Source organism: Notothenia coriiceps, unplaced genomic scaffold (genome assembly GCF_000735185.1).
Source record: "Notothenia coriiceps isolate Sejong01 unplaced genomic scaffold, NC01 NC01_scaffold00037246, whole genome shotgun sequence".
Classification (NCBI taxonomy): Eukaryota; Metazoa; Chordata; class Actinopteri; order Perciformes; family Nototheniidae; genus Notothenia; species Notothenia coriiceps.
The window spans coordinates 23,435,425-23,458,460 of NW_011369947.1; the positions used below are offsets into that span (position 1 = coordinate 23,435,425).

General features: G+C 40.1%; 5 protein-coding genes across 14 annotated transcripts in view; 2 read left to right on the plus strand and 3 right to left on the minus strand.

Moving 5' to 3' along the window:
* Nucleotides 1-23,036, plus strand: part of otofa (otoferlin a) — a 934,066-nt gene that overhangs the window by 443,378 nt on the left and 467,652 nt on the right. The gene's annotated exons all lie outside the window — the stretch shown is intronic.
* Nucleotides 7-3,409, minus strand: znf367 (zinc finger protein 367). The gene is made up of 5 exons (XM_010795225.1): nucleotides 2,882-3,409; nucleotides 1,872-2,022; nucleotides 1,500-1,619; nucleotides 1,021-1,159; nucleotides 7-909 (listed from the first exon to the last, which is right to left on the minus strand). The coding sequence occupies exons 1-5, from the start codon at nucleotides 3,161-3,163 to the stop codon at nucleotides 651-653; spliced, it is 951 nt and encodes a 316-aa protein (XP_010793527.1). The 5' UTR covers nucleotides 3,164-3,409; the 3' UTR covers nucleotides 7-650.
* LOC104966088 (intracellular hyaluronan-binding protein 4) lies at nucleotides 5,298-9,608 on the plus strand. The gene is made up of 8 exons (XM_010795224.1): nucleotides 5,298-5,731; nucleotides 6,447-6,630; nucleotides 6,939-7,079; nucleotides 7,167-7,238; nucleotides 7,325-7,402; nucleotides 7,940-8,108; nucleotides 8,366-8,557; nucleotides 8,940-9,608. The coding sequence occupies exons 1-8, from the start codon at nucleotides 5,506-5,508 to the stop codon at nucleotides 9,003-9,005; spliced, it is 1,128 nt and encodes a 375-aa protein (XP_010793526.1). The 5' UTR covers nucleotides 5,298-5,505; the 3' UTR covers nucleotides 9,006-9,608.
* cdc14b (cell division cycle 14B) lies at nucleotides 9,363-21,529 on the minus strand. 9 transcript variants are annotated; one of them, XM_010795218.1, is made up of 16 exons: nucleotides 21,205-21,529; nucleotides 20,016-20,106; nucleotides 19,247-19,322; nucleotides 18,780-18,872; nucleotides 18,623-18,699; nucleotides 18,055-18,121; nucleotides 17,819-17,969; nucleotides 17,497-17,727; nucleotides 17,218-17,356; nucleotides 16,736-16,901; nucleotides 16,501-16,598; nucleotides 12,255-12,302; nucleotides 12,060-12,164; nucleotides 11,337-11,505; nucleotides 10,286-10,351; nucleotides 9,363-10,136 (listed from the first exon to the last, which is right to left on the minus strand). In XM_010795218.1, the coding sequence occupies exons 1-15, from the start codon at nucleotides 21,311-21,313 to the stop codon at nucleotides 10,328-10,330; spliced, it is 1,644 nt and encodes a 547-aa protein (XP_010793520.1). In that variant the 5' UTR covers nucleotides 21,314-21,529; the 3' UTR covers nucleotides 9,363-10,136; nucleotides 10,286-10,327. The 9 variants fall into 9 exon arrangements, 8 of the variants coding, with proteins under 8 accessions (XP_010793520.1, XP_010793518.1, XP_010793517.1 ...); XM_010795216.1 differs by having other exon boundaries at nucleotides 10,292-10,351; nucleotides 12,060-12,167; XM_010795215.1 differs by having other exon boundaries at nucleotides 12,060-12,167.
* Nucleotides 22,237-23,036, minus strand: part of prxl2c (peroxiredoxin like 2C) — a 1,307-nt gene continuing 507 nt past the window's right edge. The window contains exons 3-5 of one of the 2 annotated variants that reach the window (XM_010795214.1): nucleotides 23,017-23,030; nucleotides 22,779-22,913; nucleotides 22,237-22,679 (exon numbers count right to left, since the gene is read on the minus strand). In XM_010795214.1, the coding sequence (XP_010793516.1) occupies nucleotides 22,549-22,679; nucleotides 22,779-22,913; nucleotides 23,017-23,030 (280 nt within the window). In that variant the 3' untranslated portion in view covers nucleotides 22,237-22,548. The remainder of the gene's footprint in view (nucleotides 22,680-22,778; nucleotides 22,914-23,016; nucleotides 23,031-23,036) is intronic. The other variant, XM_010795213.1, reaches the window with a different exon arrangement.

Genomic DNA, 23,036 nt, shown 5'->3' on the forward strand with positions numbered 1-23,036 from the left:
CCCCCCTTTAGTCCACATTCGCTCACTTCTAAGAGCATGCTGTCAAGGTGATGCTTAAACTGAACCACTCTCAGTCCATTTCTACCACCACTGCTGTAATCAGTGGAAGTGAAAGTGTGCTTACAATGCTAGAGATGAAACCTGGGAGCATGATGAGAGGCCATCCATATGTCCTATGAATGACCACACCCTGTATCATTCTGTCCATCTGAGCTTAATCCATATATACATCAATCATACACACTCGGTTACACTCACAAACACTCAAAGAACTCGTTACCATCAAAGTGCAAACAAAACATAATAGGTACTCTTCCTTTGCCTTTAGAAGACAGGAGAAAGAAAACATTCTTCATATAGTCAAATCTACAATTATAGCAGCCTAAAAGGATAAAATGGAAGCTGAATAAGGTGCTTTAGCTTGTGCCTTCCTGGTGCTGTGACAATAGATGATGATGTGCATAGCACTGATCTCAGACCAGTTCAGCTCGTTCTCAAAGTCAGATTTTACAACTTGCAAGAATAAACTAAACTAGTCATTGATCTGCATTCATGAACACTTCTAGCTACAGCACATACAGCAGGAAGGCGGGTTGGGGATGGAGAGATGAGGGAATGGGAATGTCAGACATCAGGAAGTGGGAAGGGGTTCAGGCAGACAGGTTGTTGGCCAGATCGATGAGTGCCAGAGCACCATGAAGACGCTCTCGCTGCTCCTGGAGGCGGCGTTTGGCGGCTCCTCCCTGGCTCCCCTTCTCCTCCTCTGCTGGTTCTTCATCTTCCTCGTTCTCTTCATCGGACTGGAGGTACTCCATGGGGTCCTGCTGCTCCTGGTCCTCTGCTCTGGACTTGCCCTGTGTCTTCCCCTTGGTGGTTGTGGGGACACGCTGCTCACGGGTTTGCCAGTACCTACAGCAACAGAAAAGACAATATTAACTTACAAAGTAGACAGGAAATCCGATTAAAAGCACAATAGAAGTTCTTCTATGCACACTTTTTTTAAACAGTGGCTCCACTTACTTTGCTAGCCACTCAGCCACAGCCTTGTTATCCACAGACTGAGCCTTCTCCTGGTCCTCCTTTGGTTCCTCTCGCTTCAGACGGGAGTAAGGGTGCTTGGGACAGTGACGGTTGGCATGTGTGAACCGATTGCCACATCCTGAAAAAAGAGAAGCAGGTAGTGCAGTAGCCGTTAGAGGCCATGTTTCTCTGTGATTTTAGAATAGTTAAGATGCACAATGTATGACCTATGTGGTTTCTAAAGACTCACAGTTTTGCTATGCATTTTTTTCTAGTCAAAAGGATAACAATAATGAGGTACTTTCCACTGCTTTAAATATAAGAGAACCAGTTAAAAGCTCCAGTCAGACAAACGTACTGAGCATGCTACTGGAATGAATCCAAAAGTGAAAGGTCCTAAAAGTTCGACTTGTTTTTCTAAAAGCAGAACAACTGCACTTTAATAATGACAGGTCTTTTATAAAAATCCACAAACCCACCTTTCTCCGAGCAGACAAAGGGTTTTTCCCCAGTGTGCAGCCGCTGGTGGGTCTTCAGCTGACCACTCTGCACAAACGCCTTTGTACAGTTTGGGTAGTCACACAGATAGGGCCTCTCTCCTGAGGGGGGAAATAGATGTATTGTTAAGACAACAGCATATCAAGTTTATAGTCAAATTATTACACAGTGCTACTTATATGATACACACATACAGCCCCTACTTTAAAATGAGAACACTAAAGCCAGAAAGTTGAGATTAGGTGCTAGGAGGTCAATTGTTTTCGGCTTTAACAAGACGTCTTTTTGACCATTAGCCATGTAATTATATACAACGCTAATGTCCAGTGCCCCTATCATTCTGTCTCTCTCACCTGTGTGTGTCCTCTTGTGAGCCTGCAGAGACTTTTCTCTGGGAAACACACGGTTGCATATGTTACAGCGAATGCGACTGGCAGAAGTCTCCCCCTCGTTGATGAGCTCTCGGACAGTGTCAGCCCGGGGACGCCCTCTGCGGATGCCATCCTGACAGAAATAATAAAAATAATTGTTATGTTAGCTCGACCACTACCTTACGTTCTTATTTTTATAATATCCATCAGCCTTAGGAAAATGCAGGACATCATTTGTACATACATTAATTTATGATTTTAAACATTGAAAACAAATATAATTACAATTCTGAAATATATTAAAACTGGCATATCATCTCACTCATTATTTTATTATATATGCATATGTATTAATTCATTTGATTATTATAAATAGATATTAAGAACACTGCAGATTTACACTATATCATACAATGCAACATCATGTATTTTTTTTTAGCTGTGCTCACGTGTTACATTGTAACAGGATGCACGTTTGGCCATTATAATCCATTCACATCCGGTTACATTTTGGCGCGCGACTAGACGTCATGTATGAGCAGCTGCTCCATAATCAGGAAGTAACTGGGGTTTAAAATCCACCATGTCACACCCTATTGCGCGGGCGATTTTTTAAATGACTCTCAACGCCGGCCATGTTAAGACTAACTTGCTTTAAACAGTTTCCCCTACTTTAAATTATACATTAACAGTTATTTACCTCTAAAGAGTATACACCTCGCCTAGTAGCTCAGTTTCGAATAGTTCATGTCTTAAAAAGATGTCAACACCATGTTGCATGTAGGCTGCTCTCTTTTTCATAAAGTTGCTGTTGTTACAAACAGTGTAACAGTGCTGTTGTAACCATGCATTGCATTACAGTGTCGTCATCATGTATTCCGAAAGAGCAATAACTATATTAAAGACATTTATATAGGTTTCGATTTTGTAACTTCATGTGCCATACTACACGTTGTGCTGAGTAACTCTACGGTTAAATAAGTGAGACTTACCCTGATCTGCTCAGGTGTTGGCTCCGTGTCCGCTTCTCTGGCAGTCTGGGCTCCGGTGGGTGAGGAAGCACCGCTCACTGAGCCCGGGCTCAGAGACACATTGTGGGCGTTCTCCCCCCATTTCCACGGGTAGACCATGAAGTCACTGAATCCGGGACTTGTCGGAGTCAGGGCCTCAGCTCTCCTGGGTTTGATCGGCGTGGTCTTAATAACAGACACCAAAACTCTTTTAGGCGAGTCGTTGCAGAAAATAACGTGCGGGTGCTTGTTATCGGCCATCATGTGGGTGTCGAAACTCCGGTAAAAGCAAGAAAAACTGCAGAAGCTGTACCTCTTCCTTAGTGATTAGCTTAAAGAATGAATGAATGAAAGTCATAAATATGTCGCTTTTTCAATCCGGAGTGAATATGTCCTTCATTTCCAAAGTCGTAAATAAAGATCTTGGATCCGTTGTTCGCTGCAAAGTATCCGCAGAATATACAGTTGCATGTAAAGATGGTTAGTTTCCTTCTCGCCGCAGCGGGTCGTCCGAACTGACCTGTGCGCCCACAGGAGCGTTGTCCCGCGTTGCAAAATCGCGCCTGAGCAGTGGACTGACCAATCAGCTGCATGGATCAGACCCCACATGTCAGAAGTAACCAATGGCAGCACCCTTTTGGATCCACCTTAGAAGCCTGTGGGCCAATAGGAGAAAGAGGGATCGCACTTCCTGCAAAGATTGGTCGCAACGTTTTTATCCAATGATATTTAAACACTTGACGCGCGCTTTTTCACGCTGAAACGAGCATTGGCCAATCAAGTCGAGCAGAACCCACGTTTGGCCGCGACGGAGCCAATGAGAGTGAAGGGCGGCTAATTCTACATCGCAGAGGAGCAGATGGCTCTTTCCCGCGCTGGGGAGTCTGTTTATGTTATTACATTTTTGGTCAATTTAAAGGGAAAGGATCTGTGGCTCAGAGGCGCCAAAGTTACGTAATCAGGGCGGAAATACTTGAACAAAGGGTGTACTGTGTAAGAGAAAAAGAAATAGAAACTTAGTGTGATTGAAAGAAAAAAGGTGTTAGTGTTACATTTAGGAAAAATACAATTTAGCCACAACTTCTCTCTGTTTACACACACTAAATATTATGTTTCCAAATTGGTTTCACAAGATGAAAATATAGGCTATCTTCACACAACACGTGCTGGACATAAGAACACCAAGACTTTAATTTATGATGCCATCACTTTTTGATTAACTGCATACAATGACTTTCATTTTATTGTAGAAGTAACACCAATGACTAAGTACCACCAATATAAAAGACTATTTAACAAATATAAAGTGTAAAGTAATAGTGTCTTGAGATGTTACCACTAATAAAGCCAGTTTGTTTGGATTTATTTGCCTCTTTACTGTTGGGCAGTCTGTCTGTCTTTGACTCATACAAAGTCATCCTAAAAATCCAAATAACCCTACTGCAATGTACAATGTGCATTTAAAAATCATGCATAAGTGTAATTGAAACTGCCCATATAACTGCATTTAGAGGCCTGTATGCTAAACTATTAGTGATTCATGACATGTACAATATCAATACTGTAACAGGTAAGTAAATATGATTTGGCTCCCAAACCCCATGTACCTCGAGACTGTAGGTTGAACACCATTGACTTGCACTTTCTCATTTGACCACTAGATGGGGTTAAACAGACCTATTGCGGGTGACAAAGCTAATTCAAGGTTAAGGTTTGTTTATCTTATTTCATCATACATCTTATCCAACTATAGCTACAAATATAATACTATAATGTTGGGGGGATAATTGATTACATTTACAAATGAAAACGACCAAATCGTTTTCAGATTATTATTGTGATGCTTTGATGGGCCTGTGAAAAGCCTGTTTGACCTGAGCAGGTTACTCTGGTACACGAGTCAGATTTTGGAGAGAAGTTGTTTGCTACAGCTGCTGTCACATAACTTTACAAGTAGTCTAACCAGAAAAGTCCTAGTCAATGAAAATGCTTCCATAAAAATAGAACTCAGGGAACATAGCATGCAACTAAACGTAAAAGGTTTAAAACTTAGTATTTTACATTAAATGTTATGCATTTATTTTTCCATCGAAAACAAATATGGCAACCATTCCATTCCATTCCAGTGTCAGTTGAATTCTAACACAGAGAAATGTTGTCAGTAGTTTTTGCCAACACAGAGACATTTTGTCAGTAGTTTATAGAATAAAGTAAAACAACATTAATTTTACTCAAACACATGTGTATGTATACCTATGCATAGTACAACCAGAGAAACTGATAATGCTGTAGTGGTCTCTTGTTTGTTTTTTTACAGAGCTTTATGTACAATTCCTTTGGACACTTCCTGTGCCATTTTGAACAGCGACACACACAGTCCAATCAGCATTAATGAGCACGGGGCGTGGTCGCTGATCTGCATACGTGCAAACATTTAAATGTGTAGACACTGCTGCTGGCATTAGCTGGATGTTCACTGACACAGCAAAGTACTGTCTGCAGCTCTGCTTTGTACGAAAACGGTTGTTTTGCTGAGTGGTAATTGCAAGATATGTGTACATCTTGAGGAGGAGGGAATCAGCTTTTCTCGTCATACACAGGCTAAAATGCTCCCGGACGCATTTGGGTGCGCTGTGGCGAACAGGTATGGGGATCTTCTGGATGACGATGCTGACCCCTTCGACTTAATAACTAAAGCAGAAATCGAGAAGGCCAAAAAGAAAAAGAAGGACAACGAGGAGAAGAAAGCCAAGCCGAAAAAACCTGGGCAGAAGGAGTCCCAGAAGGACAGACGCGTCCCTGTTGCTCCGGAGGGCCCCGACCCGGCTCCAGGTTAGCTAAACTCCTATCTGCATTATCTAAGAGAGCTGCTGGTATTTCTACCTCGGAGAGTCCAGCCTAGACTGGGCGATTTGCTTGGCTTTGTCATCTACTGATGTTGCAATGACAATGGGGGTTGAGCACATGTTCATGCTGTCAGGCTGGGTTTCAACTTGGTATCTAAAGTTGGTATCTTTTTTTGTTTAGTTGTGTAGCACATTTTAAACTGTATACATATGCATACTTTATATGCGGTATGTTAGTCAGTCAACAAATGATTTCGTTGCAAACAACTTGTTTGTGTGCAATTATTCCCTTCAACTGAGCTCTCTTGGTATTGTTTGTTTTCCCTTTTTTTGCATGATATCAGACCATCCTTTCCTTTTTGTAGAATGGCAGTTTGAGTGGGTTTAAGCAGTATACATGTATTTAAATCAGGGCTAAGAACTTACTGGAAGTAAGAACTTACTGGAAAGCCTTAAACACACACACACACACACACACTTATATATTATACACATTATGTATTAATATTATTATACATATGTTATATATATCCACACTGTAATATGTGTTTTTGTTTTGATTACTGGTTCAAACAAGGCAATTTACTCAATTTGCCTGATCAACTCTTTGGTTATTGAGGTTATTCGTAAACTTTTCAACAAAAGAAAGTGATAACGGTAACACAATTGAACAGCACACTATCTCACTTTCTCTTCCTCAGTCCGTAAGCAGCCGCTCCAGCAGCAGCAGCAGCAGCAGCAACAGCCCCCACAGCAAGGACGTCCTGGACCAGTAACTGAGAGTGGGTATGGTCGAGGGGAGTCCCAGAGGAACACAAAGAGGCCTGCTTTTGGGGAGCGCAGGGCCAACCAAGACGAGTACCCACAGGATTTTTCCATCCCTAAGTATGTATTCTCCAACTGAGGCTTTAACTCAACTCTCCATATTGGTTTCTTTTCGCATCATCTGTTTTACAGGACCACTGCTGTTAAAAAAATGTACAAATCATGTCCCTCAAGTGCATGCAATAATCAGATGAAGAGACATTTCACATCTGATTGTTCTCCTCGCTAAGTAAAGATTGAAAGAGGAAATTATGCGATTCTTCAAAAAACGAAATGAGTAATGAAAGGCACCCTTGTTTTATTCAAAACACTAACGTCACTAAAGTCAAAGGAATGACTTGTATTTTTTGTTTTCAAATGATCCCCAGGCCTTACTATAATACAGAGTCCGATCAAGGGGGCAGAGGGGGCTTCAGAGGTAGAAGAGAAGGGAGAGGTGGAGGGTTTGCGAGGATCTCCGAGAACTTCAACCCGAGGGGCAAGAGAGGTTATGATCGACACAGCGGAACGTAAGCCTCTTTGTTCATGCAGCAGTTTACTCCAGTACAGCTTATTGGTGGTGTTTTTGATAATTTTGCTTTTAACCTGCTTTGCAGAGGTATCTCTCCTGAGGAAAAGCGAGGAGGCAGAGGACCCTGGAACTGGGGCAGTGCTGAAGAAAATACAGGGTACGTGACATGCCATTAACATGAAATATATCAGTCTTTTGCACAATTTGGATATCTTTTATGTTTGTCGTATCTCATTTTTGAAGTGAATTAATGGAGGTTACCCCTGATGCTTTGACCAAATCTGAGGATAAGATTCCTGCTGAGGATGATAATCAGTATCGGTGAGTAAAGCACACAAACACCTTTCTTATGAATTAAATCTGTGCCACATGACCTGGTTTAGTGGCTTATTTAACAGTCAATACATACGGTTTATCATACCTGTTGTGTTTTTGCATAGATAAATTAAAGGCAGTAATTGATGGTGAGACCAAATTAAAACATTTTTAGGGTTTAACTTGGCAGTTGGATCATTTGCAATTAGAATCACACACATAATTCATCACATGTTTGACTTTTTCGCATGAAAGTTGTTTTTCTGCTTCAGCAGTGCTATACATGTTAAATTTGACTTGCAATCAAATGTGTTAATGAAAAGTGTGTTTATGAAAAAAACTAAGTAATCTGCCATCTTCTTATTTTGTGGATACATTGTTAGTTCTCAGGTTCAGCAACAAGGTGATCAAATAATAACAAATGCCAGTCAAATAAAAATCTGTTAATTTCTTTCAAGAGAGCCTGTATTTGGCAATGTTTATTTAAATGTAAAGGTGTCAAAATAAAGTAGATTGACAGATGTAGTTTGTTCCAAATTGTAGCACAGAAGAGGATGGAGAGATGGTGGTCCATGTTGCCGTGGAGATGACCCTGGACGAGTGGAAGGCGCTGCAGGCGACAAGTCGTCCCAAGGCAGACTTTAATATCCGCAAAGCAGAGGACCAGATTCCCACCAAAGCCAAGGTCATCCACAAGTCAAAGAAGGTGGAGGTGAGAGTGCACTTAATAGGATCTGTTGGAAGAAAAGCCAAAGCCTGATCGCACTGGAGCGGTGATCAGGACTGACTAGACTGATCAAACAACATTGTATGCTTCATCATCTAGCAGTAACCTTCCGTTGTAAAAATGAACACTCAAAAAGAAAACCTAGACCAAGCGTTCACACCATTTAGCTGGAGATGCTGTTGTGTTGTTAATGTCAATTTAAAGGTTTTGGACTTCATTTACCGTTTGTCTCCAACCTTTAGATCATAAAGGAGGGGATCCTTGAAGAAGTGGAGGATGACAGCCACTTCCTGCGTAGGTCCGTGAATGACATCACCTCCCTTCTGGATATCAATTTCGGGAGTCTTGGACGTCCCAGTCGTGGGGGTCGAGGAAGGGGAGCACGAGGTGGTCCGGCTACTCGCCCAGAGAGAGCTAAACCCGTGTTTGAGAGGGTATGTCCTCGACTCTTTATTTTTGCTTGATTAGAATCTTAAGATACAAAATGGAGGATACCTCAGTGGAAGAGCACAGGCACACCTTTTTATAAAATATGCTTTTAGCAACTAAACGTTCTTTAAAAAAAATACATTTAAGCGTTTTAATAACTAAACATTTAAATGTCTTAGTTTATTCAGTAAATGTTATGGGGGCTAATGGTAAGACCGTTTTTTTATTTATCTTTAGTGTTGCTTTATTTGTTTGACTTAACAACAGGAAATTATAAGTCAATATGCTGACATGTGGAGATCAAATATGTAAACATTAGCAATCTTTTGACACAATTTTTTGTACTTACTAAATGTCATTCATGTGTGCGATTTGTTCTCCCACTAGGAGGAGGACCCGGCTCCTAACCCCGATGACCCAGAAGACTTCCCAGCACTGTGTGCAGGAAAATAACTGAGTTCAATTCTCCTGTGGGGAATAGTGGTTGCACTTAACAATGTTAAAAACACAAACATTTAATGTCTCTACTGTTCTTAAGGTTGGGGTTTTATTGTACTTGATTAATTTTGTTCTGTTGCACTGTTCGGCATTTGGAGAATAAATGCTTTTGCAAGTTTATCTTGGAGCTGCTTTTTATTTTAGAATGCCACGCTGGGATTACTTGAAATGTGAGGTTTGGATAAATGGACCTGTGATGTCTTTTGTAAAATCAGCTTAACAGAATAGTGTTACTATGACTTGGCGTTAAAAAAAAAACACAATTGTTTTAAAATTAAATTGGAGAACAGATTAAATTGAGAAACAACAATCAACTTGAAACTGTTTAATGCATCTTGTTATAATAAGCATTTGCTACAAAGACTAAAAGCCAGTACAGTTAAATTTGAAAAGTCTGATTCTATAGTATGTGCTTTAAGCTAATGTTCTCAGTGGATTATGAACATGAGTTGGACAAAGCCCCGTTAGGACCATACAATTATTTCATAGCATGATTTAAACATAGTACAAAATAGTTAAAAAATACAAACTGAGTATATCAAATTGACAGTCTTATTTACAGTCTTGAAATACAGTAGCTGAAAGCTTCACAAGTATGGAGAGTGGAGGTACAGATGAGCACAGTATGTATCTTGTGATGGACTTTGTTGTTCTACCACCTGTATACTGCCTTCTCATAGGACCAAGAGCAGGTTTTTAGGCCGTACTCCTAAAAGAATCTACATATCGCATTTTTGAAGTAGAAAAGGTGCTGCACAGTGCTCATTTAGGATGATATCTTTTAGATTCACATGCTAGTTTGCTACAGCATGCTTCAATAAGTAGGAACAACCAGGCAATGATTATAAATCTGTATGTATTGATGCTTTGTAAAAAATATAAAACAAAAGTGCCTTACGGGTAAAATAACTTGTAATAAAAGTCTATAAAATGATTTACATGTCACATCAAGTTGTTAAATGTTTGTTTCAAACTTAATTAAAATGCTAGTACAGCTGTGTAGAGGTTGGATTTCATGTGAAGTTCCTCAGTGTTTCCAGATCGGCTCACCGGAGCAGAGGAGCTCTAGCTTTGGGTATGGAATGACTAAAGAAAAGAAAGTCAGCGTTAATGGAAGGAAAAATATCATTGATTTACATTTCACTATTCAAACAACCGGTTTAAATGTATTTAGTTCATGCATGTGTTTGCACAAAGATCAGAAATTGATATTACAATGAAGAAAAGATATATACCATAACCTGGAAAATCGAATTGATTGCAAAGAGCTGCGAGCTTTACATCCTCTGGAGACAGTGTGTCTGTGTGTAAGAGATATAAAAGAGGGAAAAAGAAAGGATATAAACAGATTAGCACCAGTAATGAATACAGAGAGGAGGAAGAGACACTGAGCAGCAGAGTCCAGAGAAGCTATAGCCAGTCATAGAAGGAAAGCTGCTGCTCTCAGAACGCTGAAAAAGGCAGCAGGGAGGCTGAGGCGGTGGAATTTCATTTGGCAACCTGACAGCGGTGCATAAGCAGGGTCAGATTTACTAAACATTAGACCTTCACATAATGTTAGTACAACAGCTGAGTGAAGAAGAACCGTGGCTGGGCTGCACTGCCATGGTTTAATTTAAGGTTTAACTGTAATTGAATTTGACATGTTGGATGAAAGATCTATGGCTGGCAGTAACAGAGATTACAGCAATTAAAAGTACAACAAAACTAAAACATTGAAGTTGGAACATAGCAATAAAAACTCATCTCATGTGGAGATAATCAGTGGTTTGCTCCACTTTGTTATTTTAGGTTTTATGCTGGCTAAATAACTGACTCAAAGGTTTCCATGATTTAGCAGGAAACCCCCTAAATCAAATAAACTCAGCAATTTGAGTTAATCAGACCAGTTGTATCTAATTTCTATGTTTTCTTTAAGGAACAGTCCTTTTTAATCCCAACTGTCAGAAAATCAAGATTCAATTTAGATCTAACTTCTGAATGAAAGTCATCAGTGGATTAACCACAAATTGTTTTTGTGTAAACCAATTGAACCCCTGTTTGTGCATCCCAGCCTAAGTGATTATTATCAAGAGGAGAAAGCAGAAGAGTGCAGAGACTGAATTTTGGCTGGATTTACACAAGCACCAGTGAAATTATCTGTAAAATCTGATCATCCTATGTTGGCCAAAACTTGGGAGAAACCATTTACATATGACTTTCCCTGTTTCAGACAGCAGAGAGGAAATATCTTCATAGAAAAGTGAACATGTGTTTGTGGCCCAGGGTGGGTTTGAGAGAGCTTGCCTGCAGGTGGACCTGTGCCATGTTTAAGTTGATGAGAGGGCCTGTGTTGGCCATAGCACTGGCTGTGTCTCTATGGCTGCCACATGGCTCCCAACACATGGGGTCCCTGTCTCCAGACACTACATGCAAGTTTCCTAGAGACCTGACCAGCCTGGTGTGGCTCAGGGAGCTGGCAGAGAGAAGGAAGTGTTAATTTCCTCCATAAGGACCCACGAGTGGCTATAGCCTCTTGGCTGCTTAAAAAAAAAATCAACTTCACATAAAACATCAAAAATATATTCAAGTATTGCATTAACACAACACTTCCCTGAGTAAGGAAATAAATGGCAAATATGAAGTATTTAAATTCCACATTGAGGGCTGAATAATTTATATGCAACTGGCTGATTCAAAAAAACAATTGTAACTCAAGATCAAATCATCTCTTTCTAAGTTTTCCTTATCACATGACCAGTTCTACACATGATGGTCTCATGACCACATATCTGCCATCTCAATGAAAACTGAGTATACTCCATTCATTCACAAAGACTGAGATTTAAACGATAAATATAATAGGTGGAACTTAAGCCAGTTCTAGTTTTTTTCACATCTTCTTCACATTTAAATGTAGAGACACAAAAAGGTATCCAGTGTCCAATCTAGGTTTTATTTCACTTGCTAAATCCAAGATTTTTTGTATGGTATATAAATGAAAATATAAGGGGTGAATGTGCCACTGACCTTCCTCCGCTGGCGGGCAGTGAGGATCTGGTCCTCTTCCTGCTGTCTGATTGGTCAGACAGAGCCAATGGGTTGCCGCCCTGAACACTGGCCTGCAATATGACCCTGCTGCAGAAGAGATATGTGATTCATTAGTCTGAGCCACTGTATGTAAGAGCGTAGATATGCATGTTGTGTGTACACTGCAAAATCTACCTTGGGGACTGTGATGATGACCTGGTGTGGATTTTATTCTCTTCTTGTCTGTGAAAACACAAGTAACACAACAGTAAAACATGTGATTCAACTTATTCATTGAGAGATCTTAGAAAGATGACAGGACAGAGTGGAGGCAGAGAAGTAAAATACTGTATGCAGATGAGCAAGGAGGTTTTAAAGATATTGATAGTGCCTAGTACTAGACTCCTGGTACTAGGATGCGTTAAATGCAGAGGCCAAATGTCACTGTGTGTGCTGTGTGCTCTGCATGTGTGACCATTAAAGAGGGTTTCATCCCTCCAATTCTATTCTATTCTACGGCCTGTGCACAGATCGTTACTGCAGCCTTAGCAGCCAGATATGATTATTAAAGCCAAGTCATACCAGGGGAAGCCAGCAGGTGACACTAAACAACTTAAAAGGAGACTTGATTTGCATTTTCAGTTTTCATTTTCATCAAGAAAGCTTAACTGTCTGGCAGGATTACATTTGAACAGTTAGCACTCAAGTCAACACAATAACCAGCCAAGCATGATGTTTAGAATGACATGATGATGGACACAGTAAGATAAAATCATTATGTACAGAAAAAGGTCACAATGACAAGACAGTAGCCTCTGATGTTTTAGATTTTAAATAACTGGCTCTGCTCATCAGCTTTAAGTTTACTGTACTTGCAAAAGCAATAAAGATGATCATTTGAACAAATGTCTGATTTGGGTTGGGAGTTTAAAAAAAGAGACTGGGGCTCACTTACAGCATTCTCAGTTAGAGCTCCAGAAGGGGGGCAGGACAGGTTTTTGGGGGCTGACGGGCGGTAGAACTCATTGAAATCCTAACCCGTCTATACAGAAATGCAGGATGGAAGAAGGGAAGCCATACACAATCCACCACAGGGCAAGGCTACACAGGGAGGAGAGCAGCATGGCTACCAGCCATCTGAAAGGAGGACAAATCCAACAACAAGAGCAAACGGAAAAAAGGGGAAATAAAAGGAAGGAGAGACAAGAGACGTCCGGGCGGGACACAAAGCCTTTGATGTTCTGCTTTTCCACTGAGACTGGATTAGATGAACTACCTTTCAAAGAGCCTTGCATCCAACTAGCCAGTCAGCAAGTTCTTCTTCTTCACTTGCTCTGATGTGTAAGCACTTTGCTTTAAACTTTACACTCAACTCATGTGAGAATTTCGAAGTAGATGAAACTTTTTGAGAGCTTTTAAAACAACCATACAATTATTTTAAAAGCTTTTGAAAAATATATAATATGTAGTAGTTATTCTACAGTTGGAACTAACAGTATTTGTCAAATAACATTAAATATCCAGTAGTAACATTTGCTTATAATAAAATGACACTAAATAAACAACTTCAATTGAGTATAGTTTTGATAAAATAAAACAAGTTGCCAACTTCTTGTAAACTGATGGACAGACATTTCTATCAAATATACTAAGATGGCTTTGAGCACCAGGAAAAGCGCTATATAAATCAAATGTATTCTTATTCTTATTATCCTTATCTGTGAGCAAATAGTGGCTGATACAAGCCAGCCAATATATAGATCGGGCTCTAATATTAAAATAATTAACTACCATTATTACATTTTATTCCAGAGACGGAGCGTTTTAATACAAGCTGGCAGACACAGGAACCTGAAAGGGTACACAAAGCTCGGATGGTATGTGCACACTGATCCAGTCACAGAAGCAATGGAAAAACAACAGGCAATAGACAATGAACCCGGCCCAACATTAGTTACATGTTAGACACAAACACAGATCGAACAAAGAGGCATGTTCATGCGCGCATGTCCAAGGGTCTCATGCCTGTTGCCATGCATGAAGAGGCAGAAAAGAACGCTTTCAGATAATTGTCGTTCTTATCATCGCTGGAATTGAACATGCACGTCAGTATTACTTAATAAACAAACAGTGGAGCCAGATGGTGAAGTTCAGCTGGAAGTAAGAGGGATGTGTAGCAGCGCATAATCTGAAAAGCCAGATTTCTTGTGCGAACAAATCTCTATTCTGCCTCAACTCCCTCCTGAGGACGGATATAAAGCCATTTTCTACATCCCTCTACCTCCTGAGGAGCTAACCTGTGTATTTAAAATAGAATCATGTGTGATTTACCAATCCCAACAATGCCATTTAAATCCGCTTATTATTTCATAAAAACACCCCAAGAAAAGATCATTTTAACAACAAAGTACTCCTTGATGTTTCCTAAAAACACCTACAGCTATATGATTGAGCAGGCAAGTTAGCTTCTTAACTAAACAAGTACAAACTGCTGATCAGAACCAGGACCAAGTTTCCCTCGCCAACATTTTCTCTTGAGACGTGCCAAGTCAGCAGTGCAAGCCAAGCACTAAACCATTAAATTCAACTAATCCAGATCCTTTGTTAAACCGTGATTAGTTGAATAATTGGTGCCATTGTTAACAAGTACAGCAGGCTCAATGAAAGAGCTTTACTGTAACACTGGGATAAGCCTTGATATCAAAGCAGATCAGCTCAGTGTGTCCATGACAGGCACATAATGCAAGGCATGTAAATGTAATGCATCCATAAGTGCATATCCACACCATAGTCATCCAACGAAAGACAGAAACAAAAAGAAAGAAAAAAGAAACAACCTCAAAATCAGCCATACCATACACTGGCATAGCAACCATTTCTACAGGAAGAGGAAGGCAGCTAATAAGGAAGTGATGTAAACTTACCTCTGTCATACAAAACCTCACATCCTCTCTCTGTTTTTCCTCTCCCCCACTCTCTCTCTCTCTCTCTCTCTCTCTCTCTCTGCCACTCTCAGCTATCTTTTGAATGGCAGGCAACACATCGGCCACAGCGTGCCCATGAGGTTGCAGCAGAACACTACCACCTGCCTGACATGGGACAACAAAAGCCAAAGCCACATGGGTACATTGGCAGAGGCCAGTCAACCATCCTCAGCCATGTGACACCCAACCTTCCACGGCTGAATTACATAGGCACAAATGATGTGGAATTCATTTAGATAGAGAAGGACAAAATCCAGTATTAAATTTTCTATTCATATTTTTTTTTAAATAACTAGACAGCAACAAGCCATTGGCCTTTATAGCTTACTAAATGGTTGGAGTTTAATCCCATTTATTTAAATATTGCTTTTTTTATTTTAATCAAGGCCTGTTCCCTTCTGCAACATAATGGATGTCTATTTGTTATCCTAACAGACACATGTAATAAACCACTTTTCATTATTTTCTATCAATGTATCTGTACAATACAGATTAAAGTACTACATTTTGGCATGGAGGGCTATGGAAATTGTACTATATAACAATTTTAATATTCTTCCATACTCTTTACCCCTGTTTTGTTTTTTATAAATAGCACTAATAATTAAATAATTGATTACATTAATGCACAACAATATCTTTTTTTTTTTTTTATTACTGCCGATTTTTATTCCATTCCATTGCAATGTAAATAATGTTATATTATATTTTACTATATTTTGTATTACTTTGTATATTTTTCTAGTTCTCTACCTGTGTTTTTGATTCTTGTTTTACTTGTATGTATGCACCACGACACCAAGTCAAGTTCCTCGTACGTGTAAGCCTACCTGGTAATAAACCTGATTTTGAATAAAAATCTGCCTCAAGACATTGTGACATGATGTTATGATAACCTGGAGCCCAAGCTCTATATTTATACTGGCTATATATTTAAATGTTTTCATCTCTGACATTCATTAATTATCAAATCCTGCAGTTAATCTAACTCATAGATCACATGCTTTAATTCCACATCTTTTGTGCCTTTCTAAATCCAGATCTCAACAGATTGTGTATCAGATAACTCCATCAACTCTATCACTCGCTCTGCCTCTTAATATTTGACGACTTCTGCCTTGCTTTAATGTTCATCCTCGTCATTAACAGATTAGATACAAATGTGATGACTTACATTGATCTGCATGTCATGACAGTCAATCAAAAGAACAATAAGAGGACACAAAGACAGAGTTATTGAAAAATTACAGGAATGTGTCCTGGTTCCTCAACTTAAATATAAAATGCAATAACGGGATAAAACTGCCATGGTAGGAATAAAGGAGAGCAGACCTAACAGATTAGTCTGACAAAACTGTAAACTTGTAATGATCCAAGAGACTGCCAAGGAGTGGCGTTGGTCATTTGACGGTACGACAGCACACAGGTGTGATGCATGATGGGACCTGCATACTTACGATAGTGAACCTGAGGATGATCTGGCCTGCCTCTTGCTCTTCAGGGCTCGCAGTTTATCACCCTGTGTAAGGCCAGTCCTCTCCTCATCATCATTATACTGTAAAACAAAGAACAATTTGTGGTTACAAAAAAAAAAAAAAATTCAATAAAAAATCTTCTGCTTACAGAAGTACTTTCAGTTCATTCCGCAGTCTGTACCTGTGAGCATGGCAAAGGAGTGATTTGTAAACTCACCAGGTCCATTTCCTCTTTATTGGATGCCCTGTTCTTGTTGCTCCCGTTGATGGATATGTCATCCACACCAGACAGGATCCTGGTTACAGCCGTCTTGCCATTCTCACATTCGTTTTGCATCTTCTCCCGGAAAACATCTCCTTCAGCCCAAAGACTGTTCTGCTTACTGAAGAAAAGATAAAGTAAAAAAAGACAAAATTACCTTATTTCTCTTGCCAAACAAAAAAACACCACTATTATTAACTCAATTCCTTATCAGATTCTGACTGATGAAGAGGGCATGGCTCAGTTTGGATGCGCCAATCACAATAAAGTTAAGCAACATTTGAATTGAAACACGTTGATTTAGACTGACAAACTCTTGATAAATAAAATCTAAGGAAACTATATTCTGAACTCAACTGAAGATTCTGCATGAGGGAGAAACCACTAAGATTTGAACTTAGTAACATTTTGAAAATGCTACTTAAGTGAACACCTACTCTTCAACAAAGTTCTGCTGAGGCCCAATGATGGACCCTGGCCTGCATATCCGTATCCAGGCAATGGCCTCGGCAGCACTCAGGCCGTAATGTTTCATCATGTAACAGCCAATCAGAGTGCCAGTCCTGCCCAAACCAGCTAAAGGGAAAAAAAGTGGCATGGTGTTAAATTACACAACCAACGGGACACTGAGCACAGTGTATAGATCTAGGAGTAAAACTATAATCATTCAGAATAGATTAGCCTATCCACTGCCTTTGTTGCAGTGTGACATGTACCTTTGCAGTGGACAGCGATGGCTCCTTCTGCGTTCTCACAGATGTTTAGGAACTTCCTGACGATGGAGTCGTTTGGCGTGCTCCCGTCCACAAAGAACAGATCGTGGTGCTCAAAGCCAGATTCAGTGAAACGCCTGGCGTCATACATCTTTTTGTTGAGTCTGATGACAGCGGTGATGTTGTGATTCCTGAAGTATGGGATGTATGCCTCAGGAGCGTGTAAAGGATACCCTGAAATAAAAAAACGAGGTCAATATGTATAAAGATTAGGCCAGATGTCCTTTTTTTTTTAAGGTAACTTATAGATGTAAATGTTATTTACCATTCTCTATTTTGCTCTTTGGATGAGGCCCGCTGAACGCAAGGAACTTTCCTGGAATGATCCAGTTTAAGTCTCCATTTTCTGCCCTCTCATAGTGCTCATATTCTTCCACGTCAAAGTTGGAGAAGTCGAGCCAGCCGTACTGCAGAGCCTGGCAGGGGGGAGAGAGGAGAGTTCATTCCAAGGGAGCATGACACAGCAAAATAGAAACGTAATTACATCTTAATATGACGTACCTTGTGAACACCACGAAGGCAGTCTAGGATATTCAGATTGTACATGCAGGATCCAAATGACGCATCTCTGAAACAAAAAACATGAGTCTTTTTTAACACAACACCCAAACAATATATTTTTCCATTTACGTAAACTTTAGCAAAAATATCAACTGCTATCCCACCTACCCTGCTCTTTTAATGTTTTGTTTCTTCTCTTAAACACTTTTACTTAAATTCAACATGATATAGTAATATATAAAAAATTAAGCGTTCTTGGTCTGGCAATCCCTGAGCCTTTTTCTTAGGTTGCAATTCAATCTAAACAAAGCTGGTTAAAATAACATTGTGGCTTTGTTTTTAAAATAACTCTCTCAAGTAACACATTTGACGAGATATATGCACTATTTTTCCAAATTTCAGAAGCAGCATATTTAAAAAAGAAATTAAGGATTAAGATGGAAGCATACGTGAAGCTTGGTAACTTGTTTCTAACAGGTTACGGCAAAACAGATCAGTCTGCTCTGATAATGACTTTGTTGTGTTGTTCACTGGGTTAATGTGAAATATACAGTACAGTAATAGTTACCTGAATGGAATATAGGTTGAGTTCCTTGACACAAGCAGACTGTAGGCATCCTCCGGCATCATGTCTAGATTCATCACCTGTTAAAAACATATCTCCAATCACTAAGTGCCTCTCAGGTTAAAAGCTGATATCATTATACACATATTATTCCACTTACTGCATATGAGCCAATGAGATAGGCAGCATTGGCTTGCTTCTTCTGATCTCCACAGGTGTAGAATATGATCTTCTTCCTTGAGAGTGTAATAGACTGTACAAAGATATTCAGAGCATCAGTATGAACTGACATGTGATTAAAAAATATATATTTTACATACAAATGTATAATACTAAATTATGACATTGCAGTTACCCACAGTGGCTTGAAAAAAAAGTAAATTCCTCATCGGACTTTTAACCCAACTTAAAACAAACAATGACTTTTTACTTGCATTTTACAGATATTATAGCTTTAAATATAACTGTAAAAAGTTGAAAAGTATTACTAGTAAATGATGTGCAAAAAAAACATACCTCTACTTTATTTTGTCTACTGGAAGCATAAATACATTTTTGATAGACCTGGCTCTATGGATCCTATTCTCTCTTCCAGGTAGTACAACTAAGATCTACGGTTTACTTTACCTTGAGCTTCTTTGTCAGCTTGCAGCTGAAGCGATAAAACATGGCCAAGTTAAGGGGACCAAAGTCCGCATAGAAGCTGAGAGAGGGGGGAGAAGAAGAAGAGTGTGTCAGAGTGGCTATTTACGCAACCGGCTACAGTCTCTGGGGAAGTTTCATTAGATGGAACCAGCTACCTTACACTGAAACAGTAAAACCCCTGACAAAGTAAAGTCTATTTTTAGAAGCATCTGATGCTGTAATAGGTCACTCAGAACAGGACAAAATGCTGCAAAGACATGAGTATTTGTTGTACCACTGGCACACAAATAGCTCTAAAGGTCGGTCAGGTTCTCTTCTCATGCCAATCTAACACCAGCCCATTCAAACAGCCATGCCCTTGAAAAATGTGCCATTACTGGTTTAGTGAGCCTTTCGTTGTTTATGTTGTTTTGGTTATTTGGATCTATTCCAACAGTTAAAGGAGGCATTTAGTTTTAACAATCTTTCTTTATTTTAGGAATAGTATTGCTTCCTTTGAGGAAACACATCTGAATATGTTGGATAACTTCATACCAACGACTTCTGCAATCAATGCTAGAATCACTGCATCTACTCATGGTTGAAATGATATACTATAAGTTACTACAACGGTGCATAATAAAGGTATAGGCATTGCAGACTTATAATGTCAAAGAAGTGCAAAGGTCAGGTACAAAGCACACACATGTCACAGCAACGAGCTAAATGTGCATGTTCAGGTTGCAAAGATGGGATGAGACTGAAAGCTTACTTCTCATATGCCAGCTCTTCATCTATGCAGAAACAGTGTCGATCAGCTGTGCTCTTGATCTTTTGCTTTAGAATGGCGAAATACAGTTGATCTGGGGAGGGAGGGGGGTGGGTGGGGTAGGGAGACAACATAAAGAGGCAGTTAAATACTTGCTTTTGTCATGCACATAAACTTCTGTGGTCTCTAATTTCCCCTAGCCCGGGACCCCTTTTACTACTCCATTCATTTTTCTCGCGACTTACCCTTGACAAACTCCATGCATCTTGACGAAACATCGTCCGTGGTCATCTTGTTCATAGCTCTGAACATGTTTGTTTTGCAGAGAAACGTACGAGGTAGATTTTCTTTACGACGAAGACTTGCGCATACTGAGTAAAACTTCCACGGTTAGTGTACGAGCTGATTAAAAAAGCTATACGTTAAAAAGTAACAGTATAACACAATCGTTTTCAAATCTGATTTAACAATCCGGGACAAAAAGTTAACAGTCAAAGAGAGAAGAAGAGTTTCGATTGCAAGTGCGCACTCTGCAAAAAAAAAAAGATCTCTACCGGACTCCTCCCTTCACTGATCGGCGACACGCTATTGGCTGCGAGATATCCAGGCCGCTACATGATTAGAGGAACGGCCTGCCAGTCTTGCTCAGCCTCGCCTCTTTTAGTTTAAAGTTCTCTCCATAAGACATATGATAGGCCCCGGAACGTTGCCCAAACGGTTGCTAGGGCGATCTCCCAGCCAATCAAATACGCGATTTCCACTTCGGCGAACCTCCTTCTCTGAGATTTGAGCTGCGCAAGGAGGGTGAAGAACAAAAACCAGGAAAACGCCATGAGAAAGACAGTGTCCTAACTATAATACACACTAATACACCACTCCGTCTCTATGCATAGCCCATTAAGATATGATGGTGCAGACAAAGCGAAGTAATGGTGTAATTTGCTTCCTCTAAAATAAATAGCCTACCGGAGCAGGAAGTTATGATAATATTATGCATATTTGCACACAACACAAGGCAAACCCAGTACATTGACGATTAAACGACAGCCGAATGAGCTGATGTCTTTATATTCGATGGAAGACTTTCTAACACACCCTGCTCATTTAATGACATGCATCTTTCAGTGGGCGTCCTTGTCATATTTGCAGAGTAGGCCTTAAGTTGACAGGGTTCACCCTGCAGGCCCCTTACCTGTTATATCAGTGTAAACATCAGAGGTTGGCTCCGCCTCTGAGCTGCTGAGAGCTGCACAGCGCTTTTTCCTCGACTCGGCTCTTCTCCTCTCGCTCTTGCGCTTCATGTTCGTGGCTGCACGGAGGACATTCCCGGGCAGCAGCAGCAGCAGCAACAGAAGACCTCCTTGGGTTCGCAGTGCGGCGGCGTGTCCCCGGTTTGTTGTTCTTATGGCATGGTCTGGGGATGTATGTGTGTTGCAAATGTGTCAAGGTGTCAACTGAGGTCCCGCCGTCTGCTCCAGCCTCTCCGGTGGTGCCGGTGACGTCTGAGAGCAGGGGCAGGTTTCTGCTCTCTGAATCTCATGCACGTGACGTATCAGGATTAGATGCACAGCTCCCACCCTCCACTGTTCATCTTCTGCAGCTGGAGATAACGTGGGGAATGTAGTCCTAGGTGATCCCATTGGAAATGACTGTGGGAAGACCATGTATTAGGTCTGCAGTGTGCATGTGGATAACATGAGACAACACAGATGAGCAAGGAAATTGCAACAAAACTTCACTTGCACTTGTATGTAACCCCCCCACATACCCCAAAGACTACAACACTACTGTTGTAACACTTGTGTGCTATATGTAAATTGAAAAATGTATTACAAATGCTACTTGTAAATTGGAATCACTTAATAATGTTTTTATATTATGTGCATGCCCTTTATCTAATAGTGTTTTATTTGTTGCGGTAACAATGTAAATATCCCCTCTGTGGGACGAGTAAAGGTATTGTGATTCTGATTCTGAACACTTATAAGAGGATAGTCTAAAAAAAAGTACATTCTGTAATAAGGTAATCACTGACAGAAATGCACACGTTGTTTTAGAGTTTTATTACTAGCCTACCACACATAACCATCTTAAAATGATGAGAATAACCTAATAGAAAAAGTAGACATTTGTATAGTAATGACTCTGCATATGCACTCAATCAAAACATAATTTATGTATTTGAACAAAACCTTTACAACAATGACCACAATGAGCTCTTTTATTCTCAAACAACATTACATGTTCTTCATTGGCAGAACAACTTTGCTCAGTTCATTTACTGGCTTTCACCTTCATCAGCACATGAGAAGCTCTGGAAATACTAAGAAGACCTTGAATAAAGCCAAGAGTTTTAGAGAAGACTTGTGTTTCAGACCTCACCTATCCAATATGTTTGGGAGAGCAGAAGAGCAAGTACAGACTTGATTAAAAAAACAAACAGACTGAGTATAACTGAGACACAACTATGTTTTATAAAATGATGATGCCCAAACAGTGATGAAGAATGAAGCATGCTTTCAAGCAGACCAGCTGGCTACACATGAATGATTGTTGGCTTATCACTGAAGTCCAGAGTCTGTTGAACCCCTGCGAGCTGCAGGAGCCAGTTAATGGGCATGTGGTCCAGGCGGTTCATGTCAGAATGGGAAAAATGAACCTGAGAGCCTGTAGAGAGAAGAAGGAGTGGGCAAGGAAACGAGAAAGTAGTTGAGGCAGAGACAGACCTTGAGCACAATACAATGAAACAGAGAGAGTCAGAATTACCTGGTCCTGCGATGATGGCTCCACCTTGTTGATGTAGGTCACCCTGGAAGTCGAATGCAGGGCTAGTCATGGCCCTCCATACACTCTTCACTTGCCCCATAAAGACACCAGACTTCACATGGGGACTGGGTTGGGCTATGAACATAAACACCAACCCACACACACACACACACAGATATATTTATGTTAATAACATCTTAACATATGCAGTGTTTATTTCCTCATATATTGGATTTACCTGAGTCTGTACATTTCTCC

Coding starts and splice junctions, on each gene's coding strand:
- znf367 (XM_010795225.1), bottom strand. CDS start 3,163: ATGATGGCCGATAACAAGCACCCGCACGTTATTTTCTGCAACGACTCG. Junction 2,023..2,881: donor CAACACCTGAGCAGATCAGG/GTAAGTCTCACT, acceptor TATTTCTGTCAG/GATGGCATCCGCAGAGGGCG. Junction 1,160..1,499: donor CTTTGTCTGCTCGGAGAAAG/GTGGGTTTGTGG, acceptor CTCTTTTTTCAG/GATGTGGCAATCGGTTCACA.
- LOC104966088 (XM_010795224.1), top strand. CDS start 5,506: ATGCTCCCGGACGCATTTGGGTGCGCTGTGGCGAACAGGTATGGGGAT. Junction 6,631..6,938: donor CAGGATTTTTCCATCCCTAA/GTATGTATTCTC, acceptor AATGATCCCCAG/GCCTTACTATAATACAGAGT. Junction 7,239..7,324: donor AGTGCTGAAGAAAATACAGG/GTACGTGACATG, acceptor TCATTTTTGAAG/TGAATTAATGGAGGTTACCC.
- cdc14b (XM_010795216.1), bottom strand. CDS start 21,313: ATGAAGCGCAAGAGCGAGAGGAGAAGAGCCGAGTCGAGGAAAAAGCGC. Junction 12,168..12,254: donor TCATCATCACAGTCCCCAAG/GTAGATTTTGCA, acceptor TCTCTTCTGCAG/CAGGGTCATATTGCAGGCCA. Junction 10,352..11,336: donor TGGCACAGGTCCACCTGCAG/GCAAGCTCTCTC, acceptor TCTTACACACAG/ACACACTGTCTCCAGAGGAT.